The sequence below is a fragment of the Bos indicus genome, chromosome 13, assembly GCF_029378745.1.
Source record: "Bos indicus isolate NIAB-ARS_2022 breed Sahiwal x Tharparkar chromosome 13, NIAB-ARS_B.indTharparkar_mat_pri_1.0, whole genome shotgun sequence".
Lineage (NCBI taxonomy): Eukaryota > Metazoa > Chordata > Mammalia > Artiodactyla > Bovidae > Bos > Bos indicus.
The window spans coordinates 74,429,934-74,457,349 of NC_091772.1; the positions used below are offsets into that span (position 1 = coordinate 74,429,934).

General features: G+C 42.4%; 1 protein-coding gene across 13 annotated transcripts; it reads right to left on the reverse strand.

The window, feature by feature from the left end:
• Positions 1 to 7: 7 nt before the first annotated feature.
• Positions 8 to 26,460, reverse strand: WFDC8 (WAP four-disulfide core domain 8). 13 transcript variants are annotated; one of them, XR_011570241.1, is made up of 8 exons: positions 15,624 to 16,948; positions 15,292 to 15,401; positions 11,532 to 11,672; positions 10,078 to 10,245; positions 8,312 to 8,452; positions 7,079 to 7,221; positions 661 to 714; positions 8 to 132 (listed from the first exon to the last, which is right to left on the reverse strand). XR_011570241.1 is itself a non-coding variant. In XM_070801763.1 (8 exons), the coding sequence occupies exons 2-7, from the start codon at positions 15,361 to 15,363 to the stop codon at positions 7,082 to 7,084; spliced, it is 747 nt and encodes a 248-aa protein (XP_070657864.1). In that variant the 5' UTR covers positions 15,364 to 15,401; positions 25,921 to 26,032; the 3' UTR covers positions 5,419 to 6,190; positions 7,079 to 7,081. The 13 variants fall into 13 exon arrangements, 12 of the variants coding, with proteins under 12 accessions (XP_019828301.2, XP_070657860.1, XP_070657857.1 ...); XM_070801763.1 differs by lacking the exons at positions 8 to 132; positions 661 to 714; positions 15,624 to 16,948 and adding exons at positions 5,419 to 6,190; positions 12,593 to 12,677; positions 25,921 to 26,032; XM_070801764.1 differs by lacking the exons at positions 8 to 132; positions 661 to 714; positions 15,624 to 16,948 and adding exons at positions 5,419 to 6,190; positions 12,593 to 12,677; positions 15,489 to 15,591.
• Between the last annotated feature and the right edge of the window lie 956 nt (positions 26,461 to 27,416).

Consider the following 27,416-nt stretch of genomic DNA (forward strand, 5'->3'; position numbering starts at 1 on the left):
CTGATAGCAGAGTTTGCAGATAATGTTTGTCCAGATTGCATTGTCCTGAGAGCAGGAGGGAGGGTCAGGAAGGTTGGAGCTTGTACAGACCATCTACCATCTGGTGCAAACTCCCTGTTGTCTGATGGGGAACTGTGAAGGGAAGAGACGTGCCTGAGACCACAATTCAGTAAATGTCAATAACACAGCAGAGTTTCTGGTTTCTAACTAATTAACGGACTTCTAACTAACAGACAGGCTGTGGGAGAGAGTGGGGGGTGGTGCTGTAGGACTTGTCAGCTTTCCTTCAGCTACGGAACCCAGAACCCCAGCCCGTCAATCAGTCCTGGTAGAGGAAGAGACAAATGTCATCAGTAGGGTCACTGTTTTCTTCCCTAAATAGATGTTGCACATTTGGGCATAGCTTTATTTTCCAACTGTCTTATCTGCTGGAGAAGCCAGACAAAAACCAACCTTATTATCCATGACTGACTCTATGGTCACAAAATCTAGGATCATGACAAAGTCCCTATGGAATCTATCATGTGGGTCTGAGCCTACTGATGGTGATGTTCTTGGCCAAGACTGCCTGAGGCACTCAGACAGCCTGTATTTACTCTTGTAGAGCCCCACAGACATTCCTTCCATCATCACCAGGGCCGAGGTTGGGTCTGGACTAACCTTTGTGGTTCTTCGGGTGGTTGCAGGACACATCTCTGCAAAATCCTCAAGGAACTGTTAAAGGGAAAAACCACAGGCCACAAATGGCATCATTTATGCTCAAGTCTATGATACCAAGCCTAGATTTAATACCTAACCTAACTGCAGTTTTGACCTTCACCAGAAATGTAGCATTACTCAGTCTGGAATTCCTGGGTCAGCACCAATGAGGCAATCTGTCGTGTGGGCCATCTCCATGTGTCCCACTCCCCAAGAACAGGCAATCTCTGTGATAAGGACCCGTGATTCTCTTCCCTCCAAAAGCATAGCCCAGTCTAAAAGTAATCCTTTCTTTTCTTTTGCTTATAGCTCCCTTGTCTCATAGCTCTTCCTATAAAAACCCTCCGTTTTGTACAACCCATTGGAGCACCTTCTAGCAGTTCGATGGATGCTACTCAATTCATCAGTCACCTAAGAAAGCCAGTTTGACCTTCAAATTTACTCAGTTGAATTGTATTTTTTTAGTGGAACTTTGCAGAACAAGGTTTTTATTACTCACAAGTCCTGGAGGGTACATGACAGGCCCGAGGACCACATAGTTAAGATCACATGCAGAGAAAGATGAAGAAAGTGTAGACCTGGAGCTCTGCCTTTATTAGGGTTCAAGATGGAGTGTCTAAGGTTTCACTCTTTTTTTTTTTGAAACAATTTCTGCCCCTCTCCCCTCCACCCTTTTTTTTTTTTTTTTTTTTGCTACACTGGGTCTTTTCTGCGTTGCAGGGGCTCAGTAGCTGGGAATCTCTTGTGGAGCATGGATTCTAGAGCGAGTGGGCTCTCTAGTTGTGGCATTGGGCTTAGTTGCCCCATGGCATGTGGAATCTTAGCTCCCCAGCCAGGGATTGAACCCACATCCCCTACATTGGAAGGTGGATTCTTAACCACTGGACCACAGGAAAATCCTAAGACTTCACTCTTTATTGATGAGTTTAAAGCATGAAAGCAGGAATGAGGGCATGGAAGGGAGAAACCGGGTCACCCAGTGGTTAGTCATCTAGGTTATGTTGCCAAAACTCAGCCTCTGTTCACCAGTGCCAAATAAAAAGGCAGAGACAAGAGTTTTGGGTAAAATAGGAAAAAGTAGCTTTTAGTGCTTTGCCAGGGGAAGGAGTCCACAGGGGGCTAATGCCCTCAAGATTGTGTAACCCACCCTGGGCGAGCTAGACAGGAGCTCTCTAGTGTTCAAGGAGCAGGGCCTCATCAGCTTGTGGACAATTCTCAGATTGACTGGCATCCAGGTGAAGTTTCAAGCATCTTCAATGTCCTGATTTCAACCAGTTTAGGGTCTATATTCGGAGAGGCAGTGGCACCCCACTCCAGTACTCTTGCCTGGAAAATCCCATGGACGGAGGATCCTGGCAGGCTGCAGTCCAGGGGGTGGCTAACAGTCGGACACAACTGAGCGACTTCACTTTCACTTTTCAATTTCCTGCATTGGAGAAGGAAATGGTAACCCACTCCAGTGTTCTTGTCTGGAGAATCCCAGGGGCAGGGGAGCCTGGTGGGCTGACATCTGTGGGGTCACACAGAGTCGGACACGACTGAAGTGACTTAGCAGTAGCAGCAGGGTCTATATTCTTGCAGTGAGCAGTTTTCATCTGAAGGGAGTCTTCTTCCTGTAAAAACAACTTAGGAACTTGTGCCAGGCCTTCATCTGTATCTTTCAGGGAACTGGGAATTCGGGAGTTCTGCTATGTGACAGAATTATAGTCGATAATGTTACCAGCTCCCCAGTCAACAGCTATTCTTTGTTTCTGCATCTTCACATTTCCCAACTATTAACTCTTGAGTCAATATTTTACTTCAAAAGACAAGGACACAGGGGCTTGAACACAGTTTCAGTACTTGGGCTTTCTAAGAGGGAAACTTCACAGATGGGGGCAGCCTGGTTCCTTGCCAAGTTGTTTCGCTGTGTCAAATAACTGGCAATATGCTTACTCAAGAGGGATGTCGTCAAAATGGATGTCCCGACAATCAAAAGCTTAACATCAGGCACTACAGAATACTTTCCCACCAACTACATGATCTCACCAGATCCCACAAAGAAACTAGGGAACAGAATTTTTAATGAACTGCCAAGATGTCTTAAGCAGTAGCGTCCTTCTTATTCTACTACTTGCATTCTCCCAAACTCAGCCCGCGGGGAATAGAAAGCTGAAATACTTAAGTGGAAAAACTCTGGGGGCCCATCAAGTCCCATTTCCTCAAATTACAGCTAGAGATCATATGGTCCAGAGAAGTGAAGATGCTGACCCAACTTCACCTAGCAAGTGAGTGTCAGAAATAAAGTTAGGAGGGAGTTGGGTTCCTAAGCCCTTGCCAGAGGTCATGAGAGAATCTTCTGCATTGGTGTGGATATACTATTTTAGTAGAGAGTTGAAGGTAGAGAGGAATGGTGAGTTCAAAGAGGAAGAAAATGATATTTTAGGCAACACAGGCTAAAGACCAGGGCTTCCCAAATAGTGCAACGGTAAAGAATCTGCCTGCCAACGCGGGAGGTGCAAGAGATGCAGGTTCAGGAAGATCCCCTGCAAAAGTGAATGGCAACCCACTCCAGTATTCTTGCCTGGAGAATCCCATGGACAGACAAGCTTGGTGGACTACAGTCCACAGGGTTGCAAAGAGTCGGACATGACTGAGCGGCTGAGCAAACACACAGAGAAACTAAAGGCCAACAGAGTCTGTAAGTGTCCAAGTGGTTCCCAGGGTTCCCAAATAAGACTGAATTTTTCTGTAAATTTTCTTAAATGAAATCTCAGAATTTCTGGTTGCTCTATCCCATTCTGTCTTGTTAAATTTTCAGCCACTTTAGAAGCAGGTGAAATGAAATTTACATTTTGGGGGCCTTGGATTAATGTTGCTTGGGGACCATTCCTTCATCTAATTTCTCGGAGAAGGCTGAGTAAGGATCCACCTGGATTTTTGTCCCTCCTTCCCTCTGGCATCTCCCCAACGGTCAGTGTGCCCTACCTCTGCCTTAGCCACACTTCTGTCCTAGGGCCAATCTTGGGCTCAGAATGAGGGACTCCAAAGGACACCAAGGTAGATGGCCTCTACCTGGAAACTTCGGCTTCTTCACTAGACCAGGACATATCACATGCTGACTTCCAGTCCCTGGCTTTCTGCATTGTTCCCTTTGCCTCTGACTTAACCACTGAGTGCCATGTTGGTTTCCCAAAGAAACTCTGAGCTCCCCTGAGCAGGTCTGTGTCTAGATCCTGGTGTTGACATTTTTCAATCTTATTTATTTATCTTATTTCTGGTTGCACTGGGTCTTCATTGCTGCTCATGGGCTTTTCTCTGGTTGTGGTGAGTGGGGGCTACTCTTCACTGTGGCATGCAGGCTTCTCACTGTGGTGGTTTCTCTTGTTGGGGAGTGCAGGGTCTGGACACATGGGCTTCAGTAGTTGCAGCTCCGAGGGCTCAGTAGTTGTGGTCACAGGCTTACCTGCTCCACAACATGCGGAATCTTCCCAGACCAGGGATTAAACCATGTCCCCTGCATTGGTAGGCAGTCTTATGCACTGTGCCTCCAGGGAAGTCTGAGATTTACATTTTTTTAAATTTTATTTTATATCAGAGTATAGCTGATTAACAATGTTGTATCAATTTCAGGTGTATAGCAAAGTGATTCCTAGTACATATGCATGTATCTATTCTTTTTCACATTTTTTTCCCATTTAGGTCATTAGAGTGTATTGAGTAGAGTTCTCTGTGCTATTCAGTATGTCCTTGTTGTAGAACCTCATATTTAGAACATGAATAGGCCCAGAATAAATATTCAGTACATTCTGTTGAATGAGCTATGGAGGTGCAGGATTGGTAAGTGGACATGTGGATGGATAGATGGACCAAGGTGTGATAAGTGGGAAGGTGGTTGGATTAGTAGGAAGAAGAAAGAGTGAGGGTAGCATGAATATTTAAGTGCATGAATGCATGGATATGGATGGGTGGATGAATGGCTGGGCCAAGAAGTAAACTGCTTTGGATAAAAGTATGGATAGGTTAGTGATGCAATGAATGGGTCTATTGATGAAAGCTGTTTGAATGGAAAGCATATGAGTTATTGGTGGGTGTAAGGAAGAAAGATGGATGTAGAAATGATGGAGAAGTACATTGATGGATATGAGAGAAGTGTGTTAGTGTGAAAGATAAGTAGGTAGATAACTAGGTAGATGGATGAAAGATTGGATATAAATTGGGCAGCTGAACAGGCAGAAGGAAGATGAGAAGGGTAAGTTGGATGGATATATGGGTGAAAGAATGGGTGCAAAGATAAATTAGTCGAAACGTGTGTCAACGGAGGGCAAAGTGAGTGGATGGATGGGTGAATAAATGGACTGAATGGTTGATGGATAGGTGGGGGGGGGGTGGAAACATGAATGAAAATATTAACTAAAGTTGAAGAAAAGAAAGGGACTGTATACAGAATAATTTATATTACTATAAAGTCATACATTTATAAATAGGGAGAAAATTTATCAATTTTAGCAAAATAGGCCAAAATTTACAGATGAGGTAGAAAGCCTATACAAACCCTAAGATGAAGTATCAAAAAATAAGTAAAAATATACCATTATGATATTTACATGTGTATGTGTATATAACTGAATCACTGAAACTAAAATTGTGAATCAATTGTATACCTCAATTGAAAAAAATCCTATCTAACCTAAAAAAAAAAAAAATATATATATATATATATATATATATACATATATATACACACACACACTATTATAGAAGGAGCCGAAAATAGGCAAGTTTCCCAAATAGTCTTCCAAGCTAGTTTTCTGAGGTAATATGACTCAAATAGCAAAGCACTCAAAAATCATAGGCCTAGTTTTTTCTTTTAACTATAGATATGGGAATTCTAAATAAACTATCTGCTAAAAGAACCAACAATGTATTAATTCAATTATACCTTCAACATGATTAAAGTCATTCTAGGAATATGAGGATGGTTCAACATATGAAAATTTGTGTAAGTTTTTTTTGTCTTTCTTTTTTATTTTCTAAATTATGAAAATATGGTAACACATTTACAGGAGACTTGGAAAATACAGAACAAAGTTACATGTAATTCCACTATATTTTACCATTGTTTAAGTAGATAAATTAAGATTTTTAGTTGTGGTTTCAATATCAAACTCTTGGAAATTAATAAAATGAATGTACAGAAAAGTAGATGAAGATGCTGCTGCTGCTGCTGCTAACTTGCTTCAGTCGTGTCCGACCCTGTGCAACCCCATAGACGGCAGCCCACCAGGCTCCCCCGTCCCTGGGATTCTCCAGGCAAGAACACTGGAGTGGGTTGCCATTTCCTTCTCCAGTACATAAAAGTGAAAAGTGAAAGTTAAGTCGCTCAGTCATGTCCGACTCTTAGCGACCCCATGGACTGCAGCCTACCAGGCTCCTGCATCCATGGGATTTTCCAGGCAAGAGTACTGGAGTGGGGTGCCACTGCCTTCTCCGGTAGATGAAGATAGTAGATCTGAAAAACATTATGAACCAACTTGATGTAATTAAGATTTATACAATTTTCACACAACAGTAGGATACAAATTCTATTTAAGTTCCCATAGACTATAAGGTAGGAGACACTGGAACATATCCAGAGGCATAAGACCAGGTGCAGAAATTTCATGGTCTAAAGGTATTGAAAAAAATTGTATACGTTTTTATACCAACAAATTAGAAGAAAAAAATAATTGCATCACTAGATGCTGAAAAAATATATGACAAAATTTAGTAGTAATTTTCTGCAGCAGCTATAAATGGATTAAAGAGAAAATGACCCAAGGGCAATAAAACCTATATGTCCCAAACCCAAAAACAAATGTCATTTTATACAGCCAGAGACACTGACTTTAAAATAAAGAACTGGACAGGGCTAGAGCTTATTGAATTTATTCTCAACATTATTTCAGAGGTTCTATATAATATAAAAAGCCCTGAAATTTTTAAAAAGTAAGTCATAAAGTTGGGGGAAAAAAGAGTCAAATTTATCATCATTTTCAGATTATATGATTGTATATAAAATCAAAGTAACCCCAATAAATATTGTTATACTTAATAAGGCCATTTAGCAAACTAGTCGGATGCAAGACAAAATTGATAGCTCTTTATTATACCGAAAGTGAAAGTCACTCAATCGTGTCCAGCTCTTTGCAATCCCATGGACTATACAGTCCATGGAATTCTCCAGGCCAGAATATTGAAGTGGGTAGCCTTTCCCTTCTCTAGGGGATCTTCCCAACCCAAGGATAGAACCCAGGTCTCCCACATTGCAGGTGGATTCTTTACCACATGAGCCACAAGGGAAGCCCTTTTATTATACTGATCATCATTAATTATTTTGATGATAACATTTTAAACTTACTATTCATTTCAGGGATTCCAGGCACTTTAGTCCACAGCGTGAACAGCACTTCGTTGTCAATGGGCAATCATTATCCTGCAGGCACTTGGGTCTATCAATCGTGGAACATATTGGCGGCTTGTTTGGGCAAAAACCTGCTTTGACTTTATGAGGTAAAGCAAGACACTTGACCTTGAAATACTTGACCATACTTTGAGACAAATTAGGGGAGTCTTGGGAACCTTAAATAAGGTTTTCCTCTAATTAAGCTTCTTACCCTCCCCCCTAGAGTAACAATAAGGTGGAATAGGTGGAGTATCAACTTCTATGTGATAAGTAATTTTAATAATTATTTGAGGAGAATCAGAAAGTCTTGCCAAGAGGTAGGGAACATATGCATACCTATGGCTGATTCATGTTAACATTTGGCAGATATGAATACAATACTGTAGAGCAATTATCCTTCATTTAAAAATAAATATTTTTTAATGGGCAGAAAACAAAGTTTTGCCATCTCTGATTTATAAAATCTGATAGGATTCCTTATTGACTCTACAAAATTAATAGATTTGGGTTATCTAATCCCAGAGTACCAGAAGTAGGAGTGTTAGAGAACACGAAGAACTTCCTTGTTTTATAAACCGTAGATACTAAGGACCATAAAGGGGGAATTGAGTTGCCTAAGGTCACACAGAAAACAAGCAGGAAAGTTGAAGTCAGTTGAAAAGCCTTTGACTCCTTCCGCCATACCATGTTGTTCCTCAAAACACTGACAATCCCTGGGACAAGACCACAGTATCTTAGCACTGCATGAGGGAATGAATAGCATCTATAGAGGAAGAGTTCGCTTCTACTCCAACAGCACTTTGCTACCCATCTTTTCACCTGCACACTTTACATGAAGTTCTGTGCAGACATAGGATTCATCTGAATTATACCTATGAATGGTTATGAATTTTCTATATGAATAAGTGGATACAGTCACCTTGCAGGACACTGAAGAATGAGACTTGAAATAAATACATTTTCATTGAGAAATATGAAGAGGGTTACCATGCAAGATTGGCTTGGAAGAATAGCACAACAGTCTCCCAAGGTCAAGAAGGCAACATGAGAGCCCTGGTTGGCCATTAAGTGAGGGAAATTTCCCGAGAGACTTCTGAGTTAAACAAAGGGGCATCCACCACTCTGGGACAGCTTGGCATTCTCAGGGTTTGCCCAGTAGACTTTGGGAAGTATATCCCCAGTCCTTACCTGTCCAGGCCATGGCACAATCAAAGCCACACATGGATTCGCAACATTTTTCATTTAAGGGGCAATCGTAGTCACTCTTACACGAAGCTGAACACTCCATACGGTTCTTAAAAGGGAAGAGTGGGCACTGTCCATCCTTGACTGAAATGAGAGCAGATGTGAGTTCCTTCAAACCCCATCCTCTCCCATCACCTTTCAAACAGCTTCTCCTTTTCTTTAAAACTAGTATCTCTTTCTGGGATGTGGTTCATTCTACCCTGTCCACGGGCACCTCTAGTAGGCTGTGGAGTGATGAAATGCTCCGCTGTATCAGGAGATACAATAGAAAGAGAGTTAAACTTGGTGTTTGAAGGTCCAAGGTAAAGTCCCCGTCCTGCCAGTTAATGAATGACTCCAGTTTCCTTCTCTACAAGGTAGGATTAATTATGTGACATCCACACAAGTCCATGTAAGCTATTTTAGGGGACATGCTTTACTTTGCAGGAGGAGTGATGTGATCTGACTCGAATTTTGAAAGAATCATTGTGGCTATTGTGTTCATAACAGACTTGTAAGAAGGGAAGGAGAGAAACAAGGAGATCTGTTAGGAGGTCATTGCGATTAATCTAGATGAGAAGATGCCACCTCAGGTTAGGGTGGCAGCTGTGGTTGTGGTAAGAACTGATCTGATTCTGGATCTATTTTCCAGGTAAGTCTAAAATGACTTCTTAACAAAGGATGTTGATTGAGAAAGACAGATATCAAGGATGCATGTGCATGTCTCTGTTTGCCCTCATCTGATTGTAAATTCCCTGACAGCAAGAAATGTTTTTTTCTCCTTGTCCCTGTCATTCTCCTTCTTGCTCTCCTCCTCCTCCTCCTTAGTGACCCCGTAACCTTGTCAAATCTGTGTGTCCTTGATAATACATAACCCTGTCAACAATTCAGTGAGGTACTATTCCAGTATTCCAATACTATTATTCCAGTATTACAAGGGGAGGAACTGAAACTCAAAGACGCGAAGAAATTTGCAGTGAGAAAGACAGATTTCTAGCCAGTATTTTGACTCCTAAGCTCTGTATCACGCTGTCATGCTGTATCCTTACTGGTCATTGCACAGGAATTAATCCACAGACTTTACCTTTAGCCCACTCTGAAAGTGAAAGTCATGCCCACCTCTTTCTGACCCCATGAACTGTAGCCCCCTGGGCTCCTCTGTCCATGGAATTCTCCAGGCAAGAATACTGGAGTGGGTTGCCATTCCTCTGAGCCACCAGGGAAACCCTTTCCTTGCTCTACTCTTCACCTTCTCCCTGCTCCATCCCTATTCCATGGGATTCCAGAGCTGACCTGTCTATGCTTCATTCTTGGGTGAATCCTTAGGTAATATTCAGCAGGTCAATGTCATGAGAAAATAACCTGTTTCCAAAGTGTAGACATGACTCTCAGGTCCCACTGGCCAAAGTTTACCAACAATTGATATGCACTACCTCATTTTTTGGCACAACTCCTTTAGGTAAAGACTTTAGGTAAAGTCTTTAGGTAAAGGTATTAGGTAAAGGTATTTTTAGGTAAAGATTTTAGGTAAAGACTATTATTATTCCCATTTTATAGACAGGAGAACTAAAGCCCATGAAAGACACAAAACTAAGACTACCCAGCCAGTGAATGACAAAGCAGAGATTTAAACCAAGGCAATTTCACCTCAAAGCCTGAATCTGCAACTGGGACGGTATACTATTTCTCATCAGACTAGGCTCACAGATTGCCAAGGGTATGAGTCTTACCAGCTGATAAGCAAGCCTGCATGCAGTCCTCCTTCTTGGAGAAGTTGTTGGCATTCCCAAGGCAGCCTCCATATAAAAAGGGTTTGCATACACGCTCTTTGGTGTTAAAATACCACTGCTGGACTGTATTCTTGCAGTGTCCTTGGTCTAAGGGTAACAAGCAGGGTTCTGAGACAGGAGACAGAGAGGGAAGAACATAAGAGTAGCAAAAAAGATAGGGGTTAGGCCCTCAGCTTTTGTATAGCTCCAGGTGTTATTATCCAAGTTGTAGAAAGAGCCATGATCAATAAAAGTTCCGGTCCTAGCTCTATATGGTCACTCTTTAACATCCCTGAACATTCTTCCTACCTTGCAAAGGTGGTCACAAAGAGCATATAAGAAAGATTCAGAGCTGATCTTACTTCTTCACTGCTTTGAGTTTTGAGAGGGAAAGACTTGTTCAAGAACTGTATCCAAACTGCCTATCAAAGCACCTGGCACATAGAAAGAATGAGGTACTGAGACAGAAAAAGAGCAGTCCCTCTCTGTCTGGAAATTGATCTGATGCTCACAGCTAAGCCATATTGTTCTCCTGTTGGACTTAATCCCATAGGACATCCACATCAAACAAAGTTACTCTGAGGTGATAGAGTGGGACCAAAAAAAAAAGATCACTGTGAAACCTACAAAATACCAAACACCTATGAGTGATGTATGCTTCTCTACCAATTACAGCTTTACCCTCCTCCTAGCCTTCCCACTCTATTGAAGAGACTTACCAGGATAGTTATACAACTCCCCCCACTTTCTGACAGCACCCAATCTAGGGTGAATTCCCACTTCCTTAGATCTTCCCCCAAATTCCCCAATCAAAGCCTTCATCCTGTAGTAGATACTTCCTAACAGTTTCTTCTCGAGACACCTCAAATTGTCTGCGGTGAACTTTCTCCCTCGCTGCAGCAAGTGATAAGCTCAACTTGTTCAACTGCAGATCTGTTTCTGGTGGTCTTTAACCAAGGGCATTGACACTACTTATTTGTTGAAGGAATGAATGAATGAAGAGTGAATCTATACAAAATGCACAGTTCCCTACTATTAGATACTTTGAATTACCAGAAAACCTCCTCGAAGGGCAAAGAATCAGAGAGCAAGTCCAGCCTCTGAACTGAGGTTGCTACTTGCCACAGTGCCAACAATAGTTTCTTGACACACAGTGAACAAGCAGCAAGCTTTAGTTACTGGGAGCGATTGGATGTTGGAACAAAGAAGAATAACATCAAGAGTATCCATTGATGTCCACCATGCCTAGACTCATTGTTTGTACTTGAGGGTTGGGAGGCTCATTAGAGAAGGCGAAAAGCTTGAACCCTGGCCTCCCTATAACAACGTTCAAGGGGGTCATTCCATCAGGTCTTGACAGAGCAGGAAGCAGGACACCTCACAGACACCCTTGCTCTCAGCCTGGATGGCCCTACCTTCATACGGGTCCATGCACTTCTTCCCACAGGCAAAAGAGCAGCACTTGAGGTGTTCATCGCAATTGAAATCTGTTTTGCATAAGTCTGGGGCTTTAGAACTACAGGTGATCCTTTCCTGGGGGCACTTTCCTGGCTTCACTGTAAGAAAAAAATGTCCAAATTCACATCTTTTGAGAGTTTCAGCTCTTACCAGCCCATGGAAAAAAGTGGATAGTGAGATTCCTTCAGTCCTATACTCTACCTTCAATTCTTAACTGTCACTCTGTTGTATTCAGGGTCTACCTCTCACCATTCTTCACACATTTAGGTAGATCTGAATCAGGAATTTGTGCCCAGGTAGAACCAAAGGGGAAGCATCTTAGTAACCATAAGTTTGCTTTCAAAATCTGTGAGTCTGTTTCTGTTTCATGACTAAGTCCATTACATTATTTTTAATTAGATTCCATGTATAAGTGAAATCATATCTGTCTTTCTCTGACTTACTTCACAGAGCATGATCATCTCTAGGTCTATCCATGTTGCCACAAATGGCATTATTTCATTCTTTTTATGGCCAAGTAATAGTAATATATACCACATTTTCTTTACCCATTCAGATTCCAGGGCAGAGGGTTTTATAGGGATCAAGACCCTAGTCTTAAATTCAGGATCTCCTTTCTCCTCCCAAAACTAATTATTTTAATGCCTAATTCCTCTGCCTCCTGTATCTTAGTTGATAAGGGAAGTTAATTAGTAAGGAGTGGTGGAAATATCATGGACATAGGAGTCAGGAGCCCTGATTTTGGTTCCTGACTCCTTGTGAATTCAAGACCAATCTGAGTTCCACTCTATGACTCTGCAGTTGTCTCTAAGGGGGAAGAAATGGTGGAGTGGAAGAATCACTATAAATAAGACAACTCTGGCTTAGGTGCTTGACTCTACACAACAGCTAAATAATCTTGGGGGAAATGTCTTCCTTTGTCTGAGTTATAAATTTCCCATCTATGAAATGAGAATTACAATCTCTATAGGCTCTTCAGAAAGATTAAGATAGCAGAGTAGGAAGACTCTGAGCTCACCTCCTCCCATAGGCACACCAAAATTACAAATCTTCATGGAGCAACTCTGCAGGAGAAAGACCAGAAGACTAGCAGAAAAGATCTTCTACAATGAAAGATACAAAGAAGGAACCACAATAAGATGGGTAGGAGGGGCAGAGATGTCTACTCAAGACCTATACCCCAGGTGGGAAACCCACAAATAGAACGATAATTACAATTTGAAGAGATTATCACCAGGAAGTGAGGGGGTCTGAGTCCCACATTGGGCTCCCCAACACAGGAGTCCTATATCAGGAAGACAAGACCCAGAATGCTTGACTTCAAAGGCCAGAGGGGCTTACTTTCAGGAGAGGCAGAGGGCTGTGAAAAAGATTCCACTGTTGAAGGACACACACAAAATCTCACCTGCTCTGGGACCCAGGACAGAAGCAGTGATTTGAAAGGAGCCAAGGTCAGAACCCCCTGCTGATTGTAGAGAGCCTCCCAGAGAGGCAAGGAGTAACTGGAGTTCAGCCCAATCTGTTAAGTCTTTTTAAAAGAAGGTTTTTTCCAGATTGGTAGAGAAGAGGTCAGAGATATTCAAAAAAGAATCTGGCCCGCTATTTGTGGCTTTGAAGATGGAAGAAGCTAATTGCCTAGGAATGAGGGTGGCTGCTAAAAGTTGACAACCAGTAAGGAAACCTCAGTGCTACAGCTTCCAGGAATGATTCTGCTTACAACCAATGAGATAGGAGGAGACCCTTGAGCCCATATAAGAATGGCGGCCTTGATGGACACCTTGATTTCAGTCTGGTGAGAACCTGAGCAGAGAACCTCAACACTCCATGCCAGACTTCCAACCTACAGGTAATTTGTCACACAGCAAGATAACTGATACAATATTTATTGTGGCTCCACGTCTCAAAACTGAGCATCTCTCTGGTGGAATCTGACCGGAGAGATGTGACTCTTTTGGATACTACTGAATCTTGAAATTACAGAAGTTTCGAATTAGAAAAAAACATATTTATCATTGGTATCAACTTCTTAATCTAATAGGTTAAAATAAGAAAGAGCGAGGTCACGTAGAATAATATAGTGAATTGGGGGCAGGTCTGGGACTTCCAGTCCATGGCTTTTTCCAGAAGACCCGCTTCTTTGGTGAGGACTGGCCACTGAGATTTCTAGTGCTTTCCAAATATATTTCTTGCCCTTCATACTACCCTTTTTAAAAACATTTATTTATTTATTTATTTATTTATTATTTTCTTGGCCAAGCCTCAAAGCATGTGGGATCTCAGCTCCCCTAACAGGGATCAAACCTGTGCCCCCTGCATCAGAAGTGCAAAGTCTTAACCACTGGACCACCAGGGATGCCCCCCCTTCATGCTATCCTTAATGCACTCTCCAAGGATGGCCTGAAGCTGAGAAAAGAAGATGGTATCAGGCCTCTCCTGTCATTCCTTGGCTCATACTTCCCAGGAGATCACATCCATTCCCACAATCCCAACTGTGGTTCCTATAGCTCCCTTCAGACCTAGCCTCTCTTCCAAGCTAAGACACTTTATAGCCAATGGAAAACACCATTTGGGCATTTAATAAACACCTCTGCTCCAACATGTTTAAAATGGAACTAATCACTTACACATGGACTCTAAAATACAGCACAAATGAATTTATCTACAAAACAGAAACAGACTCAGGCATAGAGGACAGACCCGTGGTTGCTAAGGAAGAGAGAGGAGCGAGGGAGATGGACGGGGAGTGCGGGGTTAGAGTGGATAAACAGCAAAATCCTGATATATAGCGCAGGGATCTATATTCAGTACGCTGGGATAAACCATAATGGAAAAGAATATTTTAAAATGTATATATGTGTGTATATATATGAGTCATCTTGCCGCACAGCAGAGATCAGCACAATTTTGTAAATCAACTATACTTCAGTTAAAAGAATAAGAAGAAGACAATGGAGCTAGCATCTCCCCACGTCCAAACAGCACCTTCTCTCTGTTTCCGTCTTGATGTTTGGCATCAACAGTCCCCTGATCTGTTATTAGAATCCTGAGATTCAATTCCCTCGCTCGCCACCACCCCAGCATTTTACCAGTCATAGACTTGGGTCAGTTCAGCTCTCTAAATCCCATCTCTTCTTCCTCTTTGCTCCACTTCCTCAGGGCAGCAGCTGACCTCCTCCCAGGCATGCTTTGTGTGCTCAGTCACCAAGTCATGTCTAGCGCTTTGCGACCCCATGGACTAGAGCCTGCCAGGTTCCTCTGTCCATGGAATCATCCAGGCAAAAAAACTGGAGTGGACTGCCATTTCCTATTCCAGGGCATCTTCCCAACCCAGGGATTGAACCTGTGTCTCTTGCACCTCCTGCTTTGGGAGGTGGATTCTTCACCACTCTCGCTGCTAGGGAAGCCCAACCTTCTCCCATCTCCCCCCTCAACTACTGCACCAGGCTCCTCATCAGTCTTCTGCCCTCAGAGTCCTGCCCAGCAACTGACAAATTTTCAAAAATTAAACTTGGAAAAGACATGTATCAGGAAAAGTCGGGGAATAATTTGGGGGGAGGAAGGTGAGGGGAGGATTTAAAGGGCTCAGGACAGGTGAGTGGGGCTAGTTCTCTGAAGCCACCATCGCAGTGGCCTCCTCTAACATAAGTCCTCGTGTCTAATCCTCAGTCCCCAAGATCTCCTTCTAAAGAAGAGCAGCTGCAGCTTTTCTGAACCCACTTTTGACTCTGTAGCTTGGCGAGGCAGATGTTTGCTCCAAAGAGAGGGAGAGAAGCAGCAGGAGCGCAACATTTCTCCAGGAGAAGGTGGAGCTGTGGAGAGGAAGATGCCTGTGGAAGGGGAAGAGAAGAGGGCAGGGATTAGGCACAAGCCAGAGAGAAGCAAGCATCTGCAGATGAACCTTGGAGCTGACCCACCAATTCCCTGAGTTCACAGAGCAGAAAACCAAGGCGCATCACGTGAGGTCAGTCACATGGCAAGCAGGGCAGGTCTCTCAGTGCCAACACCCTCCCAGGGGCCCCACGCTCTGCTGTGGATTGTACATTACCTACCCAGACACTTGCCCATTGTCTTGCTCCCAGGCTAGAGGCCACACATGAATGATCACAGGGATCTGTCTGGAACACCAAGTTGATTTGCCCACAATCAGTCCTGGGGCAACCCCAGACACTACTGAGAATCTTTTCTTTGCTCCACTGAACAAGAAACTGATGATGGTATGAGATTTGCAGGGAGGCCTGGGCATATCCCACTGGGTTTTAGTGCCCCAAGAGCCAAAAAGATGCCAGTTGATCTGAGGTTAACAAAGTGAAGTGAAAGTTGCTCAGTCATGTCTGACTCTTTGCGACCCCATGGACTATACAGTCCATGGAATTCTCCAGGCCAGAATACTAGAGTGGTAGTCTTTCCCTTCTCCAGGGGATCTTCTCAACCCAGAGGTCAAACCCAGGTATCCTACACTGCAGGCAGATTCTTTACCAGCTGAGCCACAAAGGAAGCCTGAGGTTAACAAAGGGATCCCTCTTATTCCTTCTGATGTTATCCAAGCCTAGGAGCTTATGATATGTCCAGACAACCAGATAAATGGACATCTTCCCCCACTTAAGTCTCCATTTTCTATGTATTTTCCTGGCCTTTATCTATTTTTTTTTTTAATAATGTGAAGAACTGATAATGTCTTACTGTATTGCCTCTCGGAGTAAATTTCAAAAATAGCAAGAGAAGGAGGCAAGAAGAAAGGGAGGAAGACAGAAAGGAAGAGGGTAGGGAAGAAAGAAAGTTTTTATGCCAAAGTGTGTTGTTGTTGTTGAGTTGCTAAGTCAGGTCTGACTCTTTCGTGACTCCATGGACTGTAGCCTGCCAGGCTCCTTTGTCCTTGAAATTTTCCAGGCAAGAATACTGGAGTGAGTTGCCATCTCCTTCTCCAGAGAATCTTCCCAACCCAGGGATCGAACCCAAGTCTCCTGAGTTGGCAAGTGGATTCTTTACCACTGAGCCACCAGGGAAGTAACATCTATTAACTCTTGAAAGTTAGTTGATCGGATTAGCCTATAGTCAGTTAGTAGGAAGCAGAACGCCTGAAAAGGGGTAAAGGGAAGGATACGGATAAATAAGATTACCAAATATAATATAGGATGTCCAGTTATCATTTTTAGTATAAGCATATCCCATGCAATGTAAGGACTGTAGTTACACCAAAAATTATTCATTCAAACTGAGTTGGTTGGGACTTCCCTGGAGGTCAAAGGGCTAAGACTCTGCACTTCCACTGCAGAGGGCATGGTTTCCATCCCTGGTTGGGGATCTAAGATCCTGCATGCTGTGTCAATCAGTTCAGTCGCTCAGTTATATCTGACTTTTTGCAACTCCATGGACTGCAGCACGCCAGGCTTCCCTGCCCATCACCAACTCCTCAAGTTTACTCAAACTCATGTCCATTGAGTCGGTGATGCCATCCAACCATCTCATCCTCTGTCATCCCCTTCTCCTCCTGCCCTCAATCTTTCCCAGCATCAGGGTCTTTTCCAATGAGTCAGCTCTTCTCATCAGGTGGCCAAAGTATTGGAGTTTCAGCTTCAGCATCAGTCCTTCCAATGAATATTTAGGACTGATTTCCTTTAGGATGGACTGGTTGGATCTCCTTGCAGTCCAAGGGACTCTCAAGAGTCTTCTCCAACACCACAGTTCAAAAGCATCAATTCTTCGGCCCTCAGCTGTATAGCACAGCCAAAAGAACCCCCCAAATTGAATTGGTCATCACGTGTTTGTACTTGTTAAATCTGGAAACTTTAAAACAGAATCAATTCATTTTGATTGGAAGGGGACTTGTTTGGGCAATAGAATTAGAATTCAGAAGAATGATAGTTGCTACAGGAATGTGTATTAAAACATTTAAATTGAACAATTAATTCAATCTTTTTATGGAAGAAAGTCATTTGATTTGGTTGACTGAGGACTGACTTTGCCAATTAGACAATTTGGTTAACATTTTTCCACAAATATAGTGCATAACCTACCTCTTGAGAAATCTGTATGCAGGTCAGGAAGCAACAGTTAGAACTGGACATGGAACAACAGACTGGTTCCAAATAAAGAGGAGTATGTCAAGGCTGTATATTGTCACCCTATTTGTTTAACTTATATCCAGAGTACATCATGAGAAACGCTGGGTTGGAAGAAGCACAAGCTGGAATCAAGATTGCTGGGAGAAATATCAATAAGCTCAGATATGCAGATGACAACACCCGTATGGCAGAAAGTGAAGAGGAACTAAAGAGCCTCTTGATGAAAGTTAAAGAGGAGAGTGAAAAAGTTTGCTTAAATCTCAACATTCAGAAAACTAAGATCATGGCATCCGGTCCCATCACTTCATGGCAAATAGATGGGGAAACAGTGGAAACAGTGGCTGACTTTATTTTTCTGAGCTCCAAAATCACTGCAGATGGTGATTACAGCCATGAAATTAACAGATGCTTACTCCTTGGAAGGAAAGTTATGACCAACTTAGTCAACATATTCAAAAGCAGAGATGTTACTTTGTCAACAAAGGTCCACCCAGTCAAGGCTATGGTTTTTCCAGTGGTCACGTATGGATGTGAGAGTTGGACTATAAAGAAAATTGAGCACCAAGGAATTGATGCTTTTGAACCATGGTGTTGGAGAAGACTCTTGAGAGTCCCTTGGACTGCAAGGAGATCCAACCAGTCCATCCTAAAGGAAATCAGTCCTAAATATTCATTGGAAGGACTGATGCTGAAGCTGAAACTCCAATACTTTGGCCACCTGATGAGAAGAGCTGACTCATTGGAAAAGACCCTGATGCTGGGAAAGACTGAGGGCAGGAGGAGAAGGGGATGACGGAGGATGAGATGGTTGGATGGCATCACCGACTCAATGGACAGGGGTTTGGGTGGACTCCAGGAGTTGGTGATGGACAGGGAGGCCTGGCGTGCTGTGGTTCATGGGGTCGCAAAGAGTCAGACATGACTGAGTGAGTGAACTGAACTGAAAATCTGTAGCATCAAAGATTTTTTTAAATGTACTAAAGGACTTCAATAAGATTAATGCATTTTATGAAAATATGCTATCAAAGTTCAATCAGGTTAAGCTTTCCAACATTTACAGAACATATAAGATTATATAAGGTGTCTAAGTAAAAGAGTAATGGATGTAATCAAACATCTTTGATCATTTGGCAAATACTCTTAAAACCTTTTTGGTAAACTTTCCAGAAATTAAGAAAATCACTTGTGATTTGTGATCAGTATTCTAATTACTGGAAACAAATTATTTTCAAGGGTAGGTTTTCCAATTGTATGTCTAAATAAAAATTGAAAGAGGGCTTAATAAAACTTTCTTAAACATTTAACTAGATCATTAAAATACATTTTTATTATACAGAATTATGTGACTGGGGGGCAACTTGCTAGAAGTTCAAAGAACCGAGTGACATACCTATAACCGAACTCCATTTGTTCCCATGAACTTACATATCATTGAGTTGCATTACCTATGGAATGTATCAATAAAATTTTATTTATCAATAATTTCAATATATTTACTTATATAGTCATTACTATTATTATGTTATTTAAATAACAAATGGAGTGAAAATCAATCCAAAGGAAAACATTTTATTCCTATAGTCTTATGATCACTGTAAATGAAAAGGCTAAATTTTAATTTAAACTCATGTTCTTGCTGCATAGCAATATGAAAAAGTCATGAATAAAAGGCTTTTGAGCGTAAGATTGTATTTCATCAGATTAAAAGTCTGTGGGGTAAGAGCAATGGAAAGAGAAGTTCAAGGAGAAGTGTTTTAAATTTTCCAACTCTTCAAGTGCTTTTCACATATTTTTTAAATGAATGATGCTGTATATCAAGTTATTATGGTATTTTGGCCCCAACTGATTCATTTGTTATGTAGCAGGGTTTTTGTAAAGTATTAATATTTACAACAGAGAATTCCCTGGCAGTCCAGTGGTTGGTACACCATGCTGTCTCTGCTGAGAGACAGGGTCTAATCCCTCATCAGCAAACTAAAATCCCACAAGCCTCATGGCATGGCCAAATAAAGTTTACAACATGTTTGCATAACGCATTTGAGATTCATTCATGTTTGTGTGTGTTGTTTGTACCATTTTATTGATGAGTCCTAAATCCACTATATGGATGTCTCACAGGTTGTTTATCCATTCACTAAAGGATATTTGGATTTTTCCAGTTTGGGACAATTATGAATAAACTCCCTACAAACATTTGCATATAGGATTTTGCATGAATGTAAGGTATCTTTTTACTTCCCTGGTGGCTCATTGGTAAAGAATCCGCCTGTCAGTACTGAAGTTGATCAAACCTGCTAGATTCGATCCCTGGGTCTGGAAGATTCCCTGCAGTACGAAATGGCAACCCAATCCAGTATTTTTGCCTGACAAATCCCATGGGCAGAAGAGCCTGGGGGGCTGTCATCCATGGGTTCACAAAGAGTCGGACGCGACTGAGACACATGCACACACATTTATAAGAAACTACCAAAATGTTTTTCGAAATGGCCGTACTATTTTGCATTTCCACAAGGATTCGATGAGAGTTCCACCTGCTCCACATGATTGCTAGAACTTAGTATTGTAAATATTTTTTTGCTTTTTAATTGAAGTATAGTTGATTTACAATGCCATGTCAGTTTCAGGTGTACAGTCAGTGATTCAGATATATAGATATAGATATGTGGTTTAGGACACAATATTGAGTATCCTTCCCTATGCTATACAGTAGGTCTTTGTTGGGTATCTATCATATATACAGTAATGTATATGTATTAATGTAAATGCTTTTATTTTAATCATTCTCATAGATGCATAGTGGTAAGACTGAAAAACATTTTAAGAGATTAAAGTAGTTTGCTTAAATTTCTAGAACCCCAAGAATCTAAGCCACCGAGAAGGATGACGGGGAGATTTCTCCTATTTTCCAACTTTCCTTAAGGCACTTTCAAGCCCAGCATCCTCCTTGGTTCCTGAGCCTGCTTGGTCAGGAGTGTCCCCAGAGCCTCATCACTGAACCTACCTCTTTGCCCAGCTTCCCCACGTGGCCGAGGTTGCTCTTGGCAGTAAACTGAGGAGCATGTTGCAACTGAAAGGTCTACAGATGACCAGGAGCTGGGGGAACATGTGAATTTCCAGGTTACAACCTTTGGAACCACAGGTAAAGGCTCCACCTTGTCTCCACTATGTCCCACTACGTTCTAACTCCCCTACTGGGAGCAAACCCAGCCCTGTTTCCATGGCTGAGAGCTCCTTGCTCACATCTTCTTCTGGTGTAGTGTGGCTCAACCAGTAATGTGCCTTGAGCCTCCGTCCCTGGGCAGGAGACCTTGAGGAGGACAGTTAGCTCTGGATGGGCTTCCCAGGTAGTGCTAGTGGTAAAGAACCCACCTGCCAATGCAGGAGATGTAAGAGATGTGGGTTTGATCCCTGGGTCAGGAAGATCCCCTAGAGAAGGGCATGGCAACCCACTCCAGTATTCTTGCCTGGAGAATCCCCACGGTCAGAGGAGCCTGGAGGGCTACAGTCCATAGAATCACAAAGAGTCGGACACAACTGAAGCAACTGAGCACACACACAGCATGCCCTAAGCTCAGGTAGAGTAAGTAGATGCCTCTTCCAAAGATACAGCCTTCTAAATAACTCCTACTTATCGATCTACACTCTGATACTGACGAAAGGCAGTCTCTAAGGGTGGAATGCAGAGCACTTTGTGTCTCCAAACTGCGTTAAGGATCTTAAATCTTTCTAATTTTTTGTCTCTTTAACCTATCAGTAATTGGAAAAGATGTGTTGAGGGCTATCAATATAGCCATAGGCGTCTCAGTTTATGCCTGTAATTCCACTAATGTTTGTTTAATATATCCTGATTCTATATACTTATTGTTGCTGTTGCTGTTTTAATCGCTTAGTCGTGTTTGACTCTTTGCAACCCCATGGACTGTAGCCCGCCAGGCTCGTTTGTCCATGGCATTTTCCAGGTGAGAAAACTGGAGTCAGTTGCCGTTCCCTTCTCCAGGGGATCTTGCTGACTCAGGAACTGAACCTGCAGGGGGATTCTTTACCTCTGACCCACCAGGGAAACAGTGCATTCCTTGTGAATTGTATCTTCTGTCATTATATAGTGACCTACTCTCTATCGCTAAAATAAATGTTCACCTTAGAGTTCTTGATTGTCTGATATTAACCAAACTATACCATTTCTTTTGTTCACAGTTATCTAGACTTTGGGGCTTCTCAGGTAGCTCAGTGGTAAAGAATCTGCATGCCAATGCAGGAGCCGCAGGAAACTCGGGTTCAATCCCTGGGGCAGGAAGATACCCTGGAAGAGGAAATGGAAACCCACTCCACTATTCTTGTCTGGAAAATTCCATGGGCAGAGGAGCCTAGCAGGCTACAGTCCATGGGATTGCAAAGAGTTGGACACGCCTGAGCAACTGAGCACAGACACAGAAGATGACTTTTTTCCATCTTCTTGCTTTCAACCTTTCAAGGCACTTAGGTGTTTTTTTAATTGAAGTATAGTTGATTTACTTATATGTTTTATATTAATTTCAAGTGTACAACATAGTGATTCAAATTTTTATAGATTATGCTCCATTTATAGTTATAAAATATTGGCTATATTCCCTGTGCTGTACAATATATCCTTGTAGCTTATTTATTTTATACCTATTAGTTTCTAACTCTTAATCCTCTACCCCTATTTTGCCTGCTCCCCCCCACCCCCACCACTTTCCTCTCCTCACTGGTTACCACTAGTTCTCTATATCTGCCTTTTGTTGTTTGTTTTGGCCCAACCACACAGCTTATGGGACCTTAGTCCATGACCAGAGATCAAACCCTGGCCCACAGCAGTGAACGTGCTGAATCCTAATCAACTGGACCACCAGGGAATTCCCCAAGTGAGTCTTTTTTGTGTTATACTTACTAGTTTGACTTTTTAAAGATTCCACATAAGTGATATCATACAGTACTTGTCTTTCTCTGTCTGACTTACTTCACTGAACATAGTATTCTCTAGATCCATTCTGCAAATGGCAGAATTTCATTCTTTTTTATGGCTAATATTCATATATATATCACATCTCTTTATCCATTCATCTGTTGATGGATACATGGGTTGCTTCCACATCTTAGAAGTTATAAATAATACTGCTATGAACATAATACTGCTATGAACATCTATGACCCAGATAATCACAATGGTGTGATCACTGACCTAGAGCCAGACACCCTGGAATGTGAAGTCAAGTGGGCCTTAGAAAGCATCACTACGAACAAAGCTAGTGGAGGTGATGGAATTCCAGTTGAGCTATTCCAAATCCTGAAAGATGATGCTGTGAAAGTGCTGCACTCAATATGCCAGCACATTTGGAAAACTCAGCAGTGGCCACAGGACTGGAAAAGGTCAGTTTTCATTCCAATCCCAAAGAAAGGCAATGCCAAAGAATGCTCAAACTACCGCACAATTGCACTCATCTCACACGCTGGTAAAGTAATGCTCAAAATTCTCCAAGCCAGGCTTCAGCAATACGTGAACCGTGAACTTCCTGATGTTCAAGCTGGTTTTAGAAAAGGCAGAGGAACCAGAGATCAAATTGCCAACATCCACTGGATCATCGAAAAAGCAAGAGAGTTCCAGAAAAACATCTATTTCTGCTTTATTTACTATGCCAAAGCCTTTGACTGTGTGGATCACAATAAACTGTGGAAAATTCTGAAAGAGATGGGAATACCAGACCACCTGATCTGCCTCTTGAGAAATTTGTATGCAGGTCAGGAAGCAACAGTTAGAACTGGACATGGAACAAGAGACTGGTTCCAAATAGGAAAAGGAGTTCGTCAAGGCTGTATATTGTCACCCTGTTTATTTAACTTATATGCAGAGTGCATCATGAGAAATGCTGGACTGGAAGAAACACAAGCTGGAATCAAGATTGCCGGGAGAAATATCAATAACCTCAGATATGCAGATGACACCACCCTTATGGCAGAAAGTGAAGAGGAACTAAAAAGCCTCTTGATGAAAGTGAAAGTGGAGAGTGAAAAAGTTGGCTTAAAGCTCAACATTCAGAAAACAAAGATCATGGCATCTGGTCCCACCACTTCGTGGGAAATAGATGGGAAACAGTGTTAGACTTTATTTTTCTGGGCTCCAAAATCACTACAGATGGTGACTGCAGCCATGAAATTAAAAGACACTTACTCCTTGGAAGGGAAGTTATGACCAACCTAGATAGCATATTCAAAAGCAGAGACATTACTTTGCCAACAAAGGTCCATCTAGTCAAGGCTATGGTTTTTCCTGTGGTCATGTATGGATGTGAGAGTTGGACTGCGAAGAAGGCTGAGCACCGAAGAATTGATGCTTTTGAACTATGGTGTTGGAGAAGACTCTTGAGAGTCCCTTGGACTGCAAGGAGATCCAACCAGTCCATTCTGAAGGAGATCAGCCCTGGGATTTCTTTGGAAGGAATGATGCTAAAGCTGAAACTCCAGTACTTTGGCCACCTCATGCGAAGAGTTGACTCATTGGAAAAGACTCTGATGCTGGGAGGGATTGGGGGCAGGAGGAGAAGGGGACGACAGAGGATGAGATGGCTGAATGGCATCACTGACTTGATGGACGTGAGTCTCAGTGAACTCCGGGAGTTGGTGATGGCCAGGGAGGCCTGGCGTGCTGCGATTCATGGGGTCACAAAGAGTCAGACACGACTGAGCGACTAATCTGATCTGATGAACATTGGAGTGCATGTATCTTTTCAAATTAGTGTTTTCATTTTTTCCAGCTCTATGTCCAAGAGTGGGATTGCTGGATCATATGGTATGCTAATTTTAGTTTTTGAGGAACCTTCATACTGTTTTCCACAGTGGCTACACCAGTGTACATTCCCACCAACAGCACACAGGTGTTCCCTTTTCTCCACATCCTCTCCAGCATTTGTGATTTGTATACTTCTTTATGATAGCCTTTCTGACGGATGTGAAGTGACACCTCATAGTTGTTTTAATCTGCACTTCCCTAGTAATAAGCAATGCTAAGCTTGTTTCTGTGTGCCTGTTGGCCATAAGTATTTCTTCTCTGGAAGAATGTCTATTCAGGCCTTGAACCCAATATTTTATTGGGTTGTCATTTGTTTGTCTGACATTGATTTGTATGAGCTGTTTATTTATTTTTGATATTAACCTCTTGTCGGTCATATTATTTGCAAATATTTTCTCCCAGTCCATAGGTTGCCTTTTTATTTTGTTGCTGGTTTCCTTTGCTGTGCAAAATCTTTTAAGTTTAATTAGGTCCCATTTGTTTATTTTTGGTTCTATTTCTTATGCCCATAGGACACAGATCCAAAAAAAGGAAAAGACATTGCTATGAGTTATGCCAAAGAGTGTCCTGCCAACATTCTCTTTCTAGGAGTTTTTATGGTTTAAGATCTTGCATTTAGATCTTTATTCCATTTTGAGTTTATTTTTGTATGTGGTGTGAATAAATGTTCTAATCTCATTGTTTTAACATGTTCTCTGTTGTTTCTCTTTACTCTTTCCCCCCCATCTTTTCTTGTTTTCTAACCTATGTTGTGAATGTGTATGTCTATGTGTGTTTGTATGTGAGCTCCTATATTTAATGGAAGCTGGAGAAGGAACTGGCACCCCACTCCAGTATTCTCGCTTGGAGAATCCCATAGACGGAGAAGCCTGGTGGGCTACAGTCCACGGGGTCGCAAAGAGTCGGACACGACTGAGCGAGCGACTTGACTTAATAAACCATAATGGAAAATAAATAACAGAAAAAGTAATAGATATGGGTGATGATGATGGTTGCACAACAAGATGAATGTAACACGTGTATGCCTGTGGCGGATTCATGTTGATATATGGCAAAATATATACAATACAATATTGTAAAGTTAAAAAATAAAAAAATAAAAATTCTAAAAAAAAAAAAAAAAAACCATTGAACTGTGTAGTTGGGCTTCCCTGGTGGTTCAGATGGTAAAGAGTCTGCCTGCAATGCAGGAGACCCAGGTTCAATCCCTGGGTCAGGAAGATCCTCTGAAGAAGGAAGTGGCCACCCACTCCAGTATTCTTGCCTGGAGAATTCCATGGACAGAGGAGGAACCTGGGGAGCCCCGGTCCATGGGGCCGCAAAGAGTTGGATAAGACCGAGCAACTAACACACAGGTGTATGTCTACTTTATATATGCATATTTTACCACAATTTGCAAATAATTTTAATAATAAAAGGAAAGAGACTCTTGCTTTATGCTCAGAGATGCAGAGAGCTGAATAAACCTCCCAAACTTACCTTGAAAAAAAGCTGGACAGCTTTTCTTGAACTCACCAATCAACCCGTCCAGGATCTAGAGAAAGATGGGCACCTGTTCAGAGAGACACACCATGAGCTGGATTACCTGGAGACGTGCAGCAGTCACCATGCAGGACGAGTAAAAGGAGTACACCTCCAGGGCTGGCAAATGGCTGGAGGCTGAGTGGGCACTGGCAAGATAGCGCAGTCCCTGAGGCTGCAAATACAGCGGGAAGTCCACACACTCCTTCTCTCAGGAATCCCACGGGGCCCTCATAGAGAAAAATTTACAGTTCTGATAAAGTCTCTTGGAGGGGCAACACTGGGGAAGGGAGACAAGGCAGCCCCCACTATGGAAAGGCAAGAAATTCCACCTGAAAGCTTTCCTGTCCTTCCTCCAAAGGGACTTTTCATTTAGAGAGAATGAAGCAATACTGTTGCCCTAAGGATATCAGTGAAATCTCTGTGCAGCCGGAGGAGGGGTCCAAATACTGGCCAGGTTCAGAACTTTGTCCCTGAGGGTGGGGGGAAGGGTAAGATCACTAAGACCACTCCCCTGAGACTCAGGACAGTGCATCTACCTAAGACTGAGGCTTAACCAGAACGACAGAGAATGGACCCCAACCACACCTCCTCCCGCCTCACCTGGCTAAAAACTCTGAATAATAAGCAACTTGCAAGAGTGTCATTCTCAGAGCCAGCCCGAAGCTGAAATCAGAGCAGTTGTTGGGGGGCGGAAAAAACCTGATAAACCCAGCTCCACCCTAAACACAGACACTATTTCTGTTTTGAGGATGAAATTTAAAATTCATGGTGCACTCAAGGGCAACCACAGCAACCATCAACCAGTCACCCCAAACGCAGCCCTGCTCTGAAATAGATTCACACAAACTCAAAGTCTAGTAGAAGGAAAGGTGAGCCTATTTCCAGGGGTAAGAAAAGCTACTTACTGGTTCTGGTTCCTTGTGTCTCCCACTGAATAGAGTATAAAAGCTGTAAAATAAGTAATAGCCGGCAGACTGGGAAAGACTGGAAGGGCCACACTACCAATCATGAGTTTACTGGCATTTTTTTCCTCCATCAAATATTCCTGGTTAACCAGGAAATAAGCACTAAGGTGCAGAGAGACAGAGCTTCAGAAGAAACCTTCTAATTTTGGCTTGATGCATGTGAAAGGGAACTTGCAATGTTCAGCAGCGGTGCAGGTTTTTTGTTTTTATTTTTTCCTTTCCTTTTTTTTTTGTTCTTTTTCACCCTGGCCCCTAAGAAATTCTATGCTAGTGACGACTGCAGTGAGTACAGGAATTAGAAGGAACCAAGACCCTGAAAGAAGGGAAATCTTCCTCATGGGGTACAGCTGTACTTTTGAGAGTGGGTGGGCCCCTGCCATCCTCCACTTCTGTCTTTGTTCTTCTGCCACTTGCCCTGAGTATGGATGCAGTTGTGGAAGTGCCTAGAGGAGCAGGGTAACCAAAGCCCATGCTTTTAGGTGTTTT

Bases quoted from the DNA above. Each gene is read 5' to 3' on its own strand.
- WFDC8 (XM_019972742.2), bottom strand. From the start codon at position 15,817: ATGCCCAGGCCTCCCTGCAAATCTCATACCATCATCAGTTTCTTGTTC. The intron at 8,453-10,077 runs GTAAGACTCATA...CTCTCATTTCAG, and splicing joins GCAGGCTTGCTTATCAGCTG to TCAAGGATGGACAGTGCCCA. The intron at 7,222-8,311 runs GTAAGGACTGGG...TACCTCATAAAG, and splicing joins TTGTGCCATGGCCTGGACAG to TCAAAGCAGGTTTTTGCCCA.